We start from the raw sequence: 19,395 nt of genomic DNA, 5'->3' as shown, positions 1-19,395 counted from the left end.
TTAAAAACAAAACAAAAAAGACAAAAAAACCTGCTTCCTTCTAAATCCAATTTTAAGATTAAATTCTTTTCACTTTCAATACAGAGTATAAAGAAATAAATTAATTTTGCAATAAACAAGAAAGTCTCAGAAATCTTTAAGTGAAGAACAGTAGTAATTATACATTAACATATATTCAGTGCTTCCTATGTGAATAGATGCTGTGCTAGTAGTTAATATTTGCATCTATATTTAATACACAGAACAACCTAAGTTAGAGTTCAAAAGGATGTGTTTCTTGGCCTGAAGACGAGTCAGGATATCTACCCACATGAGGCCTAATTTCTCCCATAGGAAAAGCCAGCTGAAGCTGAACAGTGGAAGCTTTGGGATGCGACAGATGTCAGTTGCCACTCAGTGCTTACATTATGTTTCAAATAGCAGAGAAATACGTTTCTGTACATATACTGTTAGCAAAATATGGAAGACAAAATGCTCGATAAAATCTTTTAGAAAAAAGAAGATAGCATATTTCCTGTAAAAGTAAAAATATATTCATATGTGATTAATAAGCAAAATGTACATGTGTCAAAAAAATGTAGGTACCGTTATGGAACAACAGTATCAATGTAATACAACTGGAATACAGGAAGAAAGAAACAACACATGAGCTGATAACCTCAGGAGACATGACCCAATTGCAAAAGGATTTGCTTTTTTGTGTGTGTGTGTGACCGGCCACACGTCACTGCACTGGCCATCCTTATATGGGATCCGAACCCGCGGCGGGAGCACTGCTGCGCTCCCAGCACCACACTCTCCCGAGTGCGCCACGGGGTCGGCCCAAAAGGATTTGCTTTTAATATTAAAAACAAAATATACGTGATGCTACTGTAAAATGCAGGTATGTTACTAAGTGGAAAAAATTACCTAGGCACAAAAACTTTCTATAGGAGTGCAGTATAATTCATGGGTCCTACTCTCAAGCATTTGCCAAGTACAGTTGGCCTTCTGTATCTGTGGGTTCTGCATTCGGAAAGTCAACCAATCATGGATAGAAAATAATGGAAGAAAAACAGATTGCATCTATACTAAACACGTACAGACTTTTTTTTCTTGTCATTATTTTCTAAACAATACAGTATAACAATGACTTACACAGCATTTGCATTGTATTAGGTATTATAAGTAATGTAGAGATGATTTAAAGTGCATGGGAGGGGCTGGCTATTAGCTCATTGGTTACAGCATAGTGTTGATAACACCAAGGTCAAGGGTTTGGATCCCCATACTGCCAGCTGCCAAAAATAATCAAACAAACAAATAAATAAAGTACATGGGAGGATATGCACAGGTTATATGCAAATGCTATGCCATTGTATATCAGGGACATTAGCACCTGAGAATTTTGGTATCTGAGGAAAGTCCTAACTCCAATTCTCCACAGATACCAAGAGGCAACTGTAAATCTAAGTGGATACACACATTTTTCCATCATGCTAAGAATAAAGTTGAGAAATTAAGGAGAAGAAAGCTTAAAAAGGTAATGTATTGGTGATGCTCCTAGAACGGCTGATAATGTACACATATAAACACTACCATTCAACTCATTGTATTGATGAGAATTTTCATGTGACCAGGATACTTTGATGGGTACAACATTAGGAAGTGACTTCTTTTTGGGTTTTAAGGAAAGTTCAAAATTTAATGTAAACTGTTCAAAAATGATAAACCATTGCCTATATTTTCTACTAGTGGATGACCAGTGCTACTTGCAATAATAATAAGTAGCCAAAGACATGAAACTTGCAGAGATATGAAACTTGATTCCTTTCATTGCTTGATACAATAAGAATCACTTTGTGCTAAAAACAAGGTTAAAAATAGAAAAAGTTATGAAGATAGTAATTAACACCATCAACCGAATATGCTCCCTTGTCTGGAACCACACTAGTAGTTCCACACAAGTAGTCCAATGCTTGATGAACTGAAGGCACAATGTGGCAGTGTGTTATAGCACACAGGGAATAAGTGACTTGAGCATGGCACACTGCTGAAGAGATTTTCTTCTTTTGAACAGTTGAAAGAAATTGCATTGTTCATGTCATCCAAGCCCAAATTTCTACCTCAGTGCACTAGCACAGGCAAGATTAAAAGCCTGGGCTTTTGGGTTGACTATTTAACCTATTTAAATGCTTTGAGTATTTTTCGGCAGGGCATTCACAGCTGGACACATAAATGTATAATTTGGTTGGCTCATTCTCACTCAAAATTGGTTCTTTGGAAGTATCATTTGGCAAAGAATAGTCTGGCCGATTTTCCTATTGAACTGAGTTTCCATAAATAAAAGTGGCAGCCTTAACTGTATTCTCAATATAATAAGAATTAAAAGCTAGATTTCAAAAACTCTTACTGAAGTTCACATTCTGTGAAAATGAGAAAACTTTATTCAATTAGTCTTGACAGTGTAAACACAGCACTAAGAATGGAAGGCACCATACTGCAATGCAGTGCAACCCAGCAGAGCTGCCCGAGCAGGATGGAGGTTGCTGCCCCCTGTGTGCAGGCAGCTTACACACGTGTGGAAATATTTGATCAGTACCTCCATGCCTGCGGCAGCCAACCATCTATTAGTGCAGTTTGTTATACAAATATTATTTTCTGAATTCCTTGACACAGAAAAGGTTAGAAAGCACTACATTACTATATTGAAAATCAAATAATTTTTTTAAATATGCAAAGTTTTTCTACTGTCTAGAAGTGCCTATGTTTTGAACAGCTGTCTTCCATTTTAAAATAAAGAAAAATAAATATGGCTTTCAGTTACAGGATTTAAGGGTGACATTTCTGCTGCACACTGCAATATTAAATACACATCCTGCCAATGACATCATATCAGAGTTCCAATTCCATACCAAAGCACTAATTAATTACAGAAGAAAATTTGTGTGATTAAATATTGCTATTTTTAAATTCAGAATCTCCAACAGTAGAATATACAATGCCACATGTCAGCATGTTTATATTTTTACATGTGTTAATAAACAAACAGAACAGTTGACAGTATCTCTAGAATGTTTGCACACCTGACCTCCTTTTACGTTCAGAGTATTTCATGTACAAAGCAACTGGCTCAGATGAATTTAGTAACTTGCCTCCAAGTTAGCAAAGCTGGTAAATAGGGAATCAGGGAATTGAAAACAGGTCTTTTTGACTCCACAGCCTGTGACTTAAACCAACACACACTGTAATGACTCAAATTTGACCTGGAGATCAAACTTGAAGGGGGAAAAAAGGGGAAATTGAAGTTAATGCCTAAATTTTTATGTAGCTAATACTTTTTCTAAATAACAATGAAAATATATGGAACAATTGCTGGAGGCAAAATCTTGGTCCACAGGTATAGAGAATATTGTTAAACTTTCTGAAAATATGAACTAAACTTACTCTTGGAGTGGATGACAAGCTCTGAACAACGAACACCACAGGGTTTCCTGCATCCTTAATGGCCTCAACTGCTTCTCTGTGTGAGGCATTCTGCAAATCTACTCCAGACACCTAAAACACAGAAGTAATGTATTTCAATTAGAAAGGCACTAGATATTGTGAATAGGTTAATTCATAGTTCATGTGTATTATCTAGTTATTGGAACAACCAAAGTCTAATGAGTTAAACCACAGCCAGAAAAAAAATAAGACTGGCTCATAAAACACTTTGCTTTTCTAGGAGAACATGTTCAGGAAAATAACATTTCACCTTCAGGAAAAATAAATAAGACAAATTTGTTAGTAATAATACCCCTAGATAAATATAATTACCCAAAGTAGGTAACTTGGTCAATTACAGAACCTCAAGACATCACCTCTCCCACTAGCATAGTACATAATTCTAGTGAGGGATGGGGGAATGGAGAGAAGGGAACCTTTCTGGACTTTTATCGTCTCTCCATTAAGCTGAGAGAAATGATATTTAAGCAAACTTGCCTATTATTACTATTGAGCAGTTGAACATTTCGTAAATTGTGTTTAAAAAGCACCAAAACATCCATAGGTCCTTTTACTAGAAGTGCTCTGTGTTTAATAAATTTGGGTAAGTGTAAACAGTTCCTTATTACAGAAATCTCAGAGAACCTAACTTGCTACTATGCCCATAAATCTCCAAAGGCACTCTGTATCTACCAAACATATTTATCAGAACCGGTTTTTCAAACTTATTATATAACAAGCTTTGGTAAATGTTGGGGTGGTTTATGGCCAGCACACGGGGACCATTTGTGAATACTGCTTTGCTATAAGGGGACAAAGAAAGAGAAATGTAGGTGGACAGGAATGTGAAATCAAGGGAGGTTTTCATTTTTAACATGGGAGATATTACAGCAATAACAACACAGTAGAAAGGAAAAAATGGTTGCTGAAGGAGATGACTGTAAGCGCAATATCCTGGGACAGCTGAGAAGGAACGATTTCTACTGCACAAGTTAGAGACTGGCTTTAGACAGAAGCACAAATAGTTCTTCAGCTGTTACAGATGCACTTCGAAAGATCTGGTATGCACTGGAAGTAAGGAGAACCCCCCCCCCACAGCTTTTTAAAATACGTTTTAAATAAGATAAGTTTATTTTATGTCAATTACATCTCAATTAAGCTGTTTTAAAAATTAATATAGGACATATTTTCCAGGCATTCTCTACATTATTGATATTTACTTACTATTTATTTATTAATTACTAAACTGAGGTTGTAGCACTCTTTTGTATTCAACTTTTCACTTAAATTTTTGTTGTATTTTTGTGAATGGAGATCATCTTGTCAAAGGGATACTTGCCCTCCCATGTTCATCGCAGCTTTATTTACAATAGCCAAGATATGGAACCAACCTAAGTGTCCACTGACAGATGACTGGATAAGGAAAAGGTGGTATATATACACAATGGAATACTACTCAGTCATTAAAAAGAACGAGATTCTGCCATTTGCAGCAATGTGGATAAGCTTGGAGAAAATTATGTTAAGTAAAATAAGCCAGGCACAGAAAGGAAACTTCCTTTTGACTACTTTTATTTTCTCAGTGAAATATGAAACCAAAAACTCAGAGTAAGACTGAGGAAGAAGGCAAAAGAGGTTTGAAACAGTTACTTATAGGAGACTGAACTGACTAGGGAATTATTATAGAACAGCAGCACAGAACTAAAGACCCACTGGAGGGAGTGGTTACAAATTTAGAATGAGACCAGACAGCGTGGATGGTTATTTTCTCCAGCCATGCTAGAGACCTGAAATAAGAGGAATTACATTTAACTAGGATGTGGTTATCCTAGACAAGTTTGGTGAAAGGAACGAGGATCAAAGAGGTTGGGAGTAAATCAAGCACCCCTAACAACATTTCTGATGACCTATAGGTCAATGACAGCATATAGGATGGTGGTCCCATAAGTTATAATGGCTATACCATATAGCCTAAGTGTATAGTAGGCTATACTCTCTAGGTTTGTGTTAAGTACACTCTATGATGTTCACACAAGGACAAAATCACCTAACGACGCATTTCTCAGAACGTATTCCCGTATTTAAGCATTGTATAGCTATACATGCAAGGAGTGGTTAGAGCAATCCAACACTGAATCTGAGCAGGTTGAGGAGGAAAGGGAGCACCTGAGAAACTGAGGGACAAGAGTGTGAGTGTCTGTGGCATAATATGAAATGTATTTGGTATTATTTTGGATTCTTGCCCCAAAGAACCAAAACAAAATCTAAAACCCTCGGAATTTCCTGAGTAACAAGTGTTTCTTTTGTTATTTATAATGGCTCCTTTCAGATCACACCGGAGTCTATACTAATGAGGTAACTTAGGGTAGAGCCTCTAGATAGCCTCACCAGAAAAACTGAGTAATTAGAGGATAAGAGGGATGGAAATTTCAGCCCACCCACCAACCTCTACCCATCAATGAGTACTTAGAGGATAACAGGGTTGTAAATTTCAGCCCACCTCTCCAGGAAGAGGTGGGGATGGGGATTGGAGATCACACTGTACATAATTTCTTGAACAAAAAAATTTGATGAGCTTCTGGGCTGTTAAACATGTGGGGGTACTAGGAGGGTGGCACACCCAGAGAAGGCACAGAAGCTCTGCAACCCCCACATCTTGCCCTACCCATCTCTTAATCTGGCTGTTCATCTGTATCCTTTATAACACTTATAATAAATGTAAATGTTTCCCTGAGTTCTGTGAACTGTCCTAGTAAACTAATCCAATCCAAGGAGAGGGTTGAGGAAACCCCGGTTTGTAGTCTGTCAGTCAGAAGTATAGGTGACAACCTACTACTTGTGGTTGGCATCTGAATTGGGGGCAGTCTTGCAGGACTGAGCCCTCAACCTGTGGGATCTGATGCTATCTTCAGGTAGGCAGTGTCAGAACTGAATTGAAATTTAAGACGTCTAGTTGATGTCTGCTGGAAATTGGTTGGTGTGTGAGGAAAAACCCACACACACCTGGTCACGGAAGTGTTCTATGTTGAGTGTGAGAGTAATGGGAAGAAAGTTTGTTTATTCCTTTATAGGGTCCTAAAGTAGGTGGGCGACAGGAGCCTAGTGTGTGAGTGGGGTTTAAAGGTAGGCGAGGGCTGGCTGGTTAGTTCAGTTGGTTAGAGCTCAGTGTTACAACACCAAAGTCAAGGGTATGGATCCCCACATGGCCAGCTGCGAAAATAAAACAAAACAAAATAAAGGCAGGTGAGTCTAAAATACAACGAAAGAGAGGAGAGAGAAACGAGGTAAGGTTGGGAGACAGCTAGAGCCACATCACACAAGGTCCAAAAGGCCTTGGTAAGAACATTGGCATTTTATTCCAATTGGCAACCACTGGAAGATTTAATGTTCTGTAAAAGCTCTTTTCTAACTTGTGTTGGGGAAGGATATGGATAATAGTAAGCAAATAAAATATAAATAAAATTAAAGTTTAAAATCTGTTACAATAGTCTGATGAAATATGAATAACCTACTCCTAAAAATTTTCAACGAGAGTAGAGGCTATATGAGAACTACTTTATCATCTACTAATGATCAATTGTTTTCCTAACAGATTTCCAAAGTTAAATGGGAATCACTGACACTGTGAAGTTAGGGAAAAATGGAGTTTTGCCATATTATAACAGAAAAATAATCTTAGTTTGTCTCAGCTTTAGAATTATACCCAAGAACTTCACAAAGGAAGATCCATTCCCCCAAAATAAATTAAATTCCACCTCTCAAGTTTAAAAAATTTTTCTGTATTTGGACCTAAATCTTTCATGTTATTGTTTCAGGACATTTGTTTTATCACCTATAGACAAATAGAACTGAATACTAGGCTTTACTTAAAAACAAAAAATCTTTATAACACTTTTTGCAAAAAAAAGGAAATAATTTGTTATATTTGACGCAGTATATAGTAAAATGTAACATGTCAAGTCTGCTGTGAGTTTGAAAAAGTATGATATGTATAAATGATTAAATCTGAAACAAAACCTTGGGTCTTATTAGTATGCATAAAAGTGATAACAGGTAAGTGAGAGAATACTTTATATACAACTGACAACAGACACAGATGAGGGGGACAAAACCAAAATTTAAAAAGATAAAACAAAAAACAATTCAATTAGAAAACAGGCAAGGGACATGCATAAACATTTCATTGAAGAGGATATACAGATGGCAAATAATCACATGAGAAGATGTTCAATCTTAGCCATTAGAGAAATGCAAATTAAAGCCAGAATGAGATATCACTATATACCTATCAAATCGACTAAAATGAAAAACAGTGACAACACCAAATGTTGGTGAGGATGTGGAAAAACTGGATCAATCATACATTGCTGGTGGGAGTGTAAAATGGTACAACACTCTGGAGAACAGTATGACAGCTTGCTTCAAAACCAAAAATGAACTTACCATAAAACCCAACAATTTCACTCTTCAGTATTTAATCCCAACATATTCCCACTCAGGAAGACATATTCCCACTCAGGAATTTGTATACAAATGCTACTGCTATGGCTGGAATGTTTGTGTTCTCCCCAAATTCATCTGTTAAAATCCTAACCCCCAAGGTGAAGTTATTAGGAAGTAGGACCTTTGCAAAGTGATAAGATCATAGGGACTCTGCCCTCAAGAATGGGATTAGTGGCCTTATAAAAGAGACCCAAGAGAGCTAGGTTGTCCCTTCCACCACATAAGGATACATGGAGAAGGCACCCTCTGTGAACCAGAAAGCAGGTCGTCACCAGACACCAAATCTGCCAGTGCCTTAATCTTGGACTTCCCAGCCTCCAAAACGGTGAGAAGTAAATTTCTGTTGTTCACAGTATTTTGTTATCGCAGTCTGATGAAGCATGGACTAAGTTGGGTTTATAGCAACTAAGTTGTTTTAAAACAACTACTAAAACAACTACTCAGCAATAAAAAGTAACGAACTATTGATACACACTGCAAATTGAATAAACCTCAAAATTATGCTGAGTAAAAAAAGCCAATCTCAAAAAGATACACATTGTATAATTCCATTTATGTGACAGCCGTGAAATAACAACTATAGACATGAAAAAACAGATTACTGGTTGTGAAAATGCTGTGAATTGAATTGTGTCCCCCTAAGTCCTTGTAATAGAAACAACCCCCACTGTGACAGTGCTAAGAGGAGGGTTGGAAATCCTATTATGGTGATTGAAAGGTGGGGCCTTGAAGAGGTGATTAGATTGTGAGGAACATGCCGTAATTAATGGTTTAATCCATTGATGATTTAATGGTGGTCATGGGCGTAGTTCTGAGGGCTTTAAAATGATAGCCACTGGGAGGTTAGCTCTCTCTGCTCAGCCATCCACCATGTGATACTGGTTGCTGTCACCACTCACCAAAGAAGGCCTCACCAGATGTGTTTCCTGGGCTTCTGACTTCCCACCCTCCAAAACAGTATGCAATAAATATTGTTTCTTTACCAATTTACCAATTTTAGGTATTTCTGTTATAAGCATCAGAAACTGACTAATACAGAGAGGTTAAAGACTGGGGAGAAAGGAGGGGAGAGATAGTAGAGGGATAACACAAGTGAGTCTTGTGATGATACAGCTGAGATTCTTGATTGTGGTGATGGTGCTTACGAATGGCTCCACATGTCATAAGACTGTGTTGAGCTACATACACACCACACACAAACGAGTGCATGGATAACTGGTGAAATCTGAACAAAGTCTATGGGTTGTGCCAATGTCAATTTCTTGGTGCTGCTATTGTACTGTAGTTGTGTAAGATACTAACAGTGGGGGAGGCTTAGAGAAGGGTACATGGTACCTCCCTGTACATTTCTTTGTGACTTCCTATGAATCTATAATTATTTCAAAATAGAAAGTTAAGGGGAAAAAAAAGATAAAATACAAGATAAATGTTTTAAAATTAAATTTAAATAGATCAATAATCAAAGTAAAAAAAGAATTAATTTCACTTATTTACTAGATGAAGATTATCAATATAGATTTTTAAAAAGAGCAAAATTCAGCTGTATATTGCTTACAAAAAATACAACTAAAAAAATGGCAAAGATCGTTGAAAAGAAAAAATGAAAAAAACAATGTACTCTTGAAAATAAACCAGAAGAAAGCAGTTACTAATATTAATGAAATAGAATTTAAGGCAAAAAGTAATAGGAATAAAGAGGAAAGCTACATAGCATTAAAAAAAAAAAAAATCACCAAGAAGATAATGAAGTTCTATGCATCTAACAACAAAGATTAAGTATAAACAACAAAATCCAGCAGAATTACAAGGAATAATGAACAAATCCATAATCGCAGTGGGAGACAAACATCTCTAACTGAGACTGAGGAAAAACACGCAAAAAAATTTAGTAAGGATATAGAAATCCTTATTTGTTTATCTAACTGCCTATTATATCTTCTTGGACGTCAAATAGGCATCTACCAAAATCTGCTCCTCCCAACAGTCTTCCCCATCTCAGTAAATGGAAATTCTGTCTTTGGTTCCTCAAACTGAAAAGCTTACGGATTATCTCTGGCTCTTCTCCGTTGCATCCAGTCTGTTAGTAAATCTCATTGTTCTAACTTCAAAATACATCCCTAATCTGACCACATCTCACCATCTCCACTGTTCCCCTCCTGGTCCAGGCCACCCTTCTCTATCTCCTAAATTCTGTAAGAGCCTTCCATCTAAAGTCCCTATTCCCACCCCTGCCCCAGAAGCCAGGCTATTCCTTTTAAACAATGTATATGTGCTCATAATTCTCTAAGAGATTTCCATTGCATTCAGAGTAGAAGACTTTCCAGGCCTTCTAAGCTCTACATGATGTGGCTTTCAGTACTCCTCAGACCTTGTCTCTTACCCCTTTCTCTCTTGTTCACTCTACCCTAGCAATGCTGGACTTCTTGCTGCTCCTTGAACACATCCAGACAAGCTCCTACCTAAGGGCTTTCACATTTTAGTTCTCTCTGCCTGGAGCCTTCTTCTTCCATCTACCCAACTGGCTCATTGTCTCATTTTCTATATTTGTCCCAATATCATCTTCCATAACAAAGCTATTAAAATTGTACCTAATGCCTTCACACCACCCCAGCAATCCTCATCCTCCTCCCCTGTTTTATTTTTCTCCCCAGCCATTTATTACAATCAAACATTCTACATATTACTTTTTATGATTTTTGCCTATTCCCTGCCACTATTTTCTTCACTGCTATATTATCAATGTGTTTGAAAATTTTAAACCAATAACACAAATATAACCCAAAATTTGCATATACAGGGCAGTTTTATGTAATTCTTTGATTTAATTCTTACAGTGATGCTATTGGTTTTGAATTCTCATTTCCATTTTATTTGGAAACAGAATAAGGTGTCTCTAACAATTTGTCCTAGAACAAATTGAAAATAAAAAGGACGGAGTCCAAACTGAATACTATGGCTAATGAACACCACAGAGCATGAATCAAAAACAAGGAGATTCTGGAATTGGAGATACCCACAGTGGTGTCAGCCAATAAACCCAATGCAAAGAAATGTATCACATTCAGACCTCAGGCATTCTCAGTGCTTTGATGTGCTGTTAAAACTTAGCTCTTGCAAAGCCATGTGAACCATGTGAGCCATGGATCCACACCTCCCCCAATGGAGCCTTCAAATTTCCAGGGTCAATTCCTTTCTCTAGACAAACATAGATATCCCCCTGACACATGATATTAAAATTTAGAGCTTGTTACAGACTGTGGGAGAAGCGTAATGCCCACCATCTGCCCCATTTTATATAGAGCCCTTCATTAAATTGTTTTTTTCAATCAGTGGAGGTTTTTGTTTTATCATTTTATTTGCTAACCCCTCCTCCCACTTAAGAAATTCATAAATTGCACATAAACTAAGGCAAATAAAGAGAGTACACCAATTGTACATGCTCTCACCCAAATACATGAAGAAGGGTGTTCTGGCTAAATGATTCTTTTACTGTATTACACCATGTTTCAAACAAAAACAGTATTTTAACATCACTTACCTCAAGTATTTTATCTCCAGTTTTAAGTGCATTTGTTTTTCCTGCTGGACTGTCTTCTAAAACTTGTTTGATAAATATACCTTTAAGCTCTTCTCCATTCTTCAGGCGTTTTATAACAGTCTGTCCACCAACAATACTGATACCAAGTGAAACATTGGGTTCTCTAAAAATCTCGACACTATTAAAAAAAAAAAAAAAAAACTGACTCATGAATAAGTTAATTCAATTTGTGGGACTGTCACTGTAAATATTCAATTTGTACCGTATCCTTGTGACTCATACTTTATAAAAATAGATTTTCTAAATATATTTTTACAAATGTTATATAAATTATACACCTAGCTCCAAAATTATAAAATGCTATCAATAATTCATGACATGTGAAAGTTTAAATTCTGGAAAAGATAGATTTCTAAAACAATGAATAAAACTTTTAAAATTCAGAGAAGATTTAGCTAAGCCTTAATGGTCCCATCTTCTATCACAATATATTTTCTGTGACTAGTCCATTTCATTTATAACTATAACATTAGCAAAAAATGGAATGAAGAAATAACAAATGGGTGAAAGATCAAGAAAGACACATATATCATTTTGACAAAAAGCACAGACTTTCAGAATAAAGTCAATTTGCCACTCAGAGGCTCGTTGTCCAAGCCACTTTTTGTTGTCAGCAGATTTAACTCTGTGGTTCTTTAATCAGAGAACAGAATTTGTCTGCTCCTAAGGCTAGAAGGTTTTCCTTTCTTCCTATCTGCACATCATTTTTTTTAAAAAAGCATGGAATGAACATTGCCCCTCAAAATATTATAGTTTTTACTTAAATTGCAGAGACACGGCCAATAATTAACTCAAATAAAAAAGTAACCCAGAAAACAGCTCCTAAGAGTTAAGACAAAACTCAGAATTCAATTGCAAATAAAAGGACAGGTTGCATTGGGGTGGTGGAATTAATGCATAAAGACTAGAGAGAGCAGCTAAAGGAAGAGTTATAATCTCAGTGTAGCCCTGGTGCGTACTTAAAACTATAACCATATCCAAGGGAAGACGGGTTTGACACATTGTTAGCTGAAACAAGGCACAAAATTTTACCCACCATCAGGGGAGAAAGGTAAAGATAAAATGATATATAATAGAAGCCTTAACTATTGTTGTTTTTTTAAAAATAAGCAGCTTTACTACATTTACCTGACTTGCTTAATGATGCAGTGATAAACTGTACTTAGTCCATGGGTTGCTATTACAGATGGACATTTGTAAATTGCTTTGTCTGAAAATCAAAGATTTTCATAATATTGTTTAAAGTCTTTTTGTCTGGCTAAAAATCTTTAGATAGGACAAAATGAAAGCAAAATTTAAGCTAGCTTGCATGTGAAATTATTTCAATTTCTTGATCATTGGAGTATGACTAAATGACCCTCTACTAAGTTAAAGAAAAAAGCATTGACTGTGCTCCTATTGAGAAACCCAATAACGTCATCCACTTACATTCTTGGTGGACCCCAGTGGCTGAAGTTTGGAGTTTCTTCTCCTTCACCTTCTTCTCTCTCAGGTAACTCACTGAGGAGGGAGAAATGAAAAAATATACACAATTTACTTGACACACTTATTACTAAAGATGCTTGGAAAGTTCTGAAGTTTCATAATTGTAGTTAAATACATATGTAGTATTGTAGTTAAGTTGCATATGTAATTAAATAGCTCTTAATTTTTAAGCTTTTAAAATATTTACAACAATAAATATGCAAAGCAAAAATATACTGCATTAACATTCAGCTCAACAAATCCCTACCCAGCACCAGAAAATCATAGAATTATTATAAACACTTTTACTGATGACATTCTAGATGCTGTTTTCTAAAAATTTGTGTTTGATTTGTATGATTTCACATTTGTTTCTCGGTCAGCATATAAAATATGATAAAATATATTCCTTAAAACTTGGTATTGATTGACCAGCTAAGAGACTAGCACAGTACAAATTGACACAAACAAGTAAGTATGATACCTCTTTCTAGATTTTTCAGTCATTTTGACTCTAAGTACTTCCCCTGTCCTTTGTATCCCATGAATATTTTGTGAAGTTACACAGTACTTTTCACTGTACAGAGAGATTTACTTTCATATCTAAGTTGATCCTCACTCCTTCCCACCTACCATTACCATATTTTCACCTGTCAAGTTACGTTAGTATGGAACTGCTGAACTGCACTGCATAAAATGCTGAATTACAGAGTAATTAGTTATAAGAGTAATGCAATCTAACAGAGTAGAGACATTACCATATATTATCTGGAAAAAGAATCAGGAGTCCTAAGCTCGAGTCTAACCTGTAACATGAAACAGGGGTGGAGCTTTGGACCATCAAGTGAAATATGTCTGATGTTATAAATTGTATTGCTCTATACAAAAATGTAGGCACTATCTCTTCCATTTCATCTTCATAAAAACCTCTGAAGCAAGCACAGCAGGTCATATATTTTACACATGAGGAACTAAGGGTCAGAGATGGCTCAGACATACTACACACCTCATAATCTCTCCACACATATGCAAATCTTTGTTTCAGTTCTAAGTTTCAATGCTCCATTTTTCTCTGAACTCTCAAATCAGTCCTGTAAAAAGTAGCAAAACTCTACCTTCTTGCTCTTACAGACTTTCTAGGATATAATGGTGCTAAGGCCATGGTGAAAAGGAGAAAGCTGAACAGATCCATACAATCTAAACATCTGTTAAGAAACTGGGATCATTAACACCTCGCCTCACCACCATGTGTCTTTCTTACCTTAGCCAGTCTAACTTTTAGGATTCAAAGTATCATAGCACTCAGGGAAAAAAAACTTGGCAGACATTTTGCTGGTTACTTATCTAATGCGTTTTTCTCCCCTTTTTCCTTACCAACACGGCCCCTCTTCTACTCCAGGTGGCACTATGACCAGCTTTGAAAAAAGAATACATTTTCTGGACTTCCTTTTGGCTAATGGAAACTGGATGCCATAGTTCTGATCAGTGATATAGAAGCAAAAGTCCCTGGAAAAGATTTCCAAGAAAACTCTTTAAAGGGAGGGAGAATATGCTGGAAGGAGTCTTTTGCTCTATGCCTTCCCCTTCTTGCCTAGAATGCAGAGGTGACATTGGTGGTGAAGCAGCCATCTTCAAACCATGAAGAAACAATGAGAACTAAAGCCATACATTAAGGACAGCTGAGCAGCAAGGAAGAAGATGCTTATGACCCTGATGAGAATAACACCATACCATCCTAAGGCCACTTTCTTCAGGACTTTTTATGTGAAAAAAAATTAAACTCCTGTTTGGTTAAGCCACACTAAATGGGTTTTCTGTTCATGAGCAGCTGAATTCAATCCCTAAATGATGCACTCATGATTCCACCAGTTTAAATAAACTGCAGTTTATCTAATCACATCATTGTTCCTTGCACTTGTGCATATAGATTCATTGGTCAGATGTAGTCATAGCACAAACCTTCATATTTTGATGATCTTAGGTAAGAGTAACAAAGATTAAATGAGATATACTGGCATTTAGCTGAGGACAAACCAATATTCATATCCTTTATATTTTTTTTCACTTGAATTTATATAAAAAATTTCCCCACATATATCATAGCCTTAATTTTTTTAATAGTATCTTAATAGTCGATGGTATTGATGTAATTCAATTTATCTGCACTTACATTATATGCTGTTTTTTGAAATACGAATATTACTATAAGGAATATCTTCATGCTCTGCTGTATTTTAGAATTCTCCTTTAAATAAATATTAATTGAAGTAAGATTGAAACTAAAACCAAAACAACACTGAAATCTTCCTCCTCTCCATTTTTCACCTTCCTGTGCCACAAATCATGATATGCATTAAGTAAAAAAAAAAAAAAAAAGTGGGGGGTGGTAAATATTTTTACCATGGCACATTTATACTATCATTATATGAATTAAAATTTTTAATTAAAAAAAAAACTAAAATAGAAGAGAAACCTTTTTCTATCTTAAAAAGGGAAAACTAAAAAATTCCTCAACTACTGGCTCTCCCATACAACTTAAGAGAAGGGGAGAGACCACTCTGTCTAGAATATTTAAAAATTTAGCTTTTTTTTATAAAGTATGTAACAAAAGGATTATTCTGTTGGAAGAGACTCACTGACTTTTTCATACCATATTACTTTTCTTTAGAGAGGTGGTATTAACACATTTCATTCAGATTATTTCATACATAACAAAAGAAAAAACATGTGAAAGCTTATCCAGAGAGTGTGATTAGTTTTAGAAACTAATAAATGAACAAATGTACAAATTACTGTATCCACTTTATATTGATGAATGCATATACTTTTTACCCAAATTAAAATTTAACTGAGAAAGAAAAAAAAAAAATCAACAGAAAAAGTAAAATACTTTTCCTATACATAAAATTACTGTACATGTAAATTTGCACAAACATATTTGAAACTTTAACATGGGATTTCCAACCTCAAATTTTATAATTTGCACTGTGATTAAACATGATCAATAGCTCGATCAGTTAGATTGTGTGTGTGTGTATGTGTGCTTGTGCATGGTTAGCTGGTACGGGGATCCAAACCCTTGACCTTTTCAACACCGTACTCTAACCAACTGAGCCAACTGGCCAGCCCTTCGGTTAGAATCTTAAATCTTAAAATAACTGAACTTTCCAAATCCATAGAATGCATACCACCAAGAGTGAACTCTAACATAAACTATGGATTCTCAGTGATAATGACAGGCCAGTCCAACTTCATCAGTTGTAACAAATGTACCACTCTGGTGTGGTATGTTGATAATGGGGGACACTATGCGTGTATAGGGGCCAGGGGTATAAGGGATATCTCTGTACCTTCCTCTCAATTTTGCTGTGAACCTAAAACTGCCCTAAAAAAAGTCTTAAAAAAAAAATAATAAACTGAACTTTTGCCTCTTACATTCAAACAAAGTTTTATAACCAAAGGACTTAATCATCCAATAGAAATAATAAACAATGGTCTTTATTTCAGGACTTTATAACAAATGCCCAGACTTATTCTTTACGGATTTAGGGGGAAAGATGGAGTATCCCACTGGTGAGCAAGTGGATATTGATGGTAGGACTTGTTCATTATATACAATCTCTTTGTCAACAAAATTTTCAACATCATACAAAAATCAAGTAACTCCAGATAGCCAACGCGACCTTTCCTCTTCAACAGTACTTTTTTTCATAGAAAATTTCTACATACTATGCCATATGAGGGTCAAATAAACTCAGCACCCAAGAATGATGGAAGAAGGGAGGGAGAGCCCTGGTTGTGACAAAGTAATCTCAAGATTTATTTTTCCTCTTTAAATACAGATTTTATAAGGCAATTTTCTGTGACACACCACAGGGAATATGAGCATTTGGAACAGGGAGGAATGGGCACCAGTGTTTTCCAAACTCGTAGGGCTGCTTATACAGATGTTACACTATGATTTTAAATCTGCAAAGCAAATTATTACCTGATGTCAGTATGTATAGAATTAAGCATTCCCTTTACATTAACGTTTAGAATGACACACTGTATTGAGTGAAAGAAGCCAAACACAAAACAGTACCCACTGTATGATTACATTTACATATAATCTGGAACAGAAAAAACTAACTTACAGTGTCACATACATGAGGCCATTAACTCCCCAGAAACCTTCCTTTTTCCCTCCCAACTCCAGAGTAGCCCTCTCCCTAATGCGCATATTCATTCTCTCCCTTACCCTCAGCCTCCTACCAATGCTCTGAATTTACACATAATTTTTGGCAGTTTAACTCTAAGGTAAATCTATTAGATATCTACCACTTATTTAGAAGGCACTAAATGCCAGGCACTATGTTGAGGGCTTAAAACATAACATTAACTCATTTAATCCTTTCCCGACTATGACATCCTGCCTCCTATTTCACCTCCCACTATTCATAATAAAATATCCAATCCTGAATCCATTTCTTCTCATTTGCATCCTATTATACCTACAAAATGATTTTTTTCAATTATAAATACAGGTCTTTCACCTCAAGTTCATCATCCTCCCAGACATTAGCCTCTGACACCTTGCTTTACTTACTGTGATTTGATCCTATCATATTACTTTTTAAAAAAATCTACAACTCCATGAGTATTTTAAAAAACTGAGCAACAATGGACACTATCCTGGCCCCAGGGCCCATGAGTCTATTATTGCTGTTGCCATGACCATCACTGCCAGACTTTTATATTAAGCCCGTTCTATGCATTTTTCCTAGCTTTATTGACATGTAGCTGACAAATAAAATTATAAAAATTCTTTATATGCATTTTTATTGTACCTATAGAACTATCTACTTTACAAGAGAGGAAATAAAGCCATAAAGGAAGTCCTATAAGGATTTTATAGCTATAAATAACAGAAGAAGGATTTGAACAGCACCCACAATGAATCTATACTGCAGACCTCCCATTAGTCTGAGAAACACCCATGTTCCCCACTATAGGCAGCCATATATCTTTAGGCAGCAGGTAATGAGAGCGATGAGGAAGAAAAAGACTGAAACCAGGTGAGTTCTGAAGACAGAATCTCAAGTGACATTGTGAAAAGAGAAGGATACTCGGAACTTTCTTCCACAGTACCACACCCCTCCTGTCCACAGTCCCCTTCCTAGAAATCTGCACTTTCAAGTTCTGCATTGACCTCTTTTAAAAAATTTTATTTACTTATTTCCAGGATAATTACCATATTCAACATTACACAATGTAATCATTTTTTTGTGGCGCTTTACAAATTTCTCACTTACCTTCCTCCCCCTCCCCCATTCCCACCTCTAGTCACCTCAGTTCTGTTCTCTCCTTTTGAAAGTTCAATGAATTATTGTTGTTGCTGTTTCTTTTTTCTTTTTCTTTTTTTAGCTCCCACTTATGATTGAGGACATGTGGTATTTCTCTTTCTGTGTCTGGATTATTTCACTTAACCTAATTTTCTCCAAGCTTATCCATGCTGCTGCAAATGGCAAGATTTCATGCCTTTTTATGGCAGAGTAGTATTCCATTGTGTATATATATATTTTCCTTATCCAGTCACCCATCGATGGATATTTAGGTTGGTTCCAACTTTTGGCTATTGTAAATAGAGCTACAACAAACATGGGAGTGCAGATATCCCTTCGACAGAATGATTTTCATTCCTTTGGGTATATACCTGGCAGTGGATTGCTAGATCCTATGGCAGTTCTATCTGTAGTTGTTTGAGGAACATCCATATTGATTTCCATAACAGCTGCACTAATTTACACTCCCACCAACAGTGTTGGAGGGTTCAGCATATAGGGAGGTTCACCTTTCTCCACATCCTGGCCAGCATTTTTTATATTCTCCATCTTTTTATAATGGCCAATCTAACTGGGATGAAATGATATCTCAGTGTGGTTTTAGTTTTCATTTTCCTGTGCATCTGACCTCTTAATACAGTCCTGCCTCCAAAATTCAGGAGAAGTTGGTGCAAGAGCACAGTGCACATTATACATCACAGTTATTAAATACCTACCCATGGTGCAGGAGCACACACACATGCATGCATGCACACACGCAACCCTCTGCTAGATCCTACACAAATAATTAATGCAAAGGAGAAACTCTAAAATACCACTTAGCACTACATGACACCCTGATTATCTGAAAGACTAACATCTAAAAGAACCTATCCATTATTCAGAAAGGCTCCTGAGTGGCAATAAATATTCACCTATAAACCTAACTCCATGGGGCATACCCTTAAAGATTAAAAGAGGGAATGTAACTTATAGGAACTCCTCTGGAATCTGCTGAGATTTAAATATACCCTAAATCTCTGATAGCAAGCCAAAAAAAAC

The 19,395-nt window shown here is 36.2% G+C and overlaps 1 protein-coding gene across 4 annotated transcripts in view; it reads right to left on the bottom strand.

Moving 5' to 3' along the window:
* PATJ (PATJ crumbs cell polarity complex component) overlaps window positions 1–19,395 on the bottom strand; it is a 369,539-nt gene that overhangs the window by 193,785 nt on the left and 156,359 nt on the right. For all 4 annotated transcript variants that reach the window (XM_063103640.1, XM_063103641.1, XM_063103642.1 and 1 more), the window contains exons 23-25: window positions 12,995–13,066; window positions 11,507–11,684; window positions 3,427–3,537 (exon numbers count right to left, since the gene is read on the bottom strand). In XM_063103640.1, the coding sequence (XP_062959710.1) occupies window positions 3,427–3,537; window positions 11,507–11,684; window positions 12,995–13,066 (361 nt within the window). The remainder of the gene's footprint in view (window positions 1–3,426; window positions 3,538–11,506; window positions 11,685–12,994; window positions 13,067–19,395) is intronic.

Source organism: Cynocephalus volans, chromosome 8 (genome assembly GCF_027409185.1).
Source record: "Cynocephalus volans isolate mCynVol1 chromosome 8, mCynVol1.pri, whole genome shotgun sequence".
NCBI classification, from domain to species: domain Eukaryota; kingdom Metazoa; phylum Chordata; class Mammalia; order Dermoptera; family Cynocephalidae; genus Cynocephalus; species Cynocephalus volans.
This window is presented reverse-complemented; position numbering and strand designations above follow the sequence as displayed.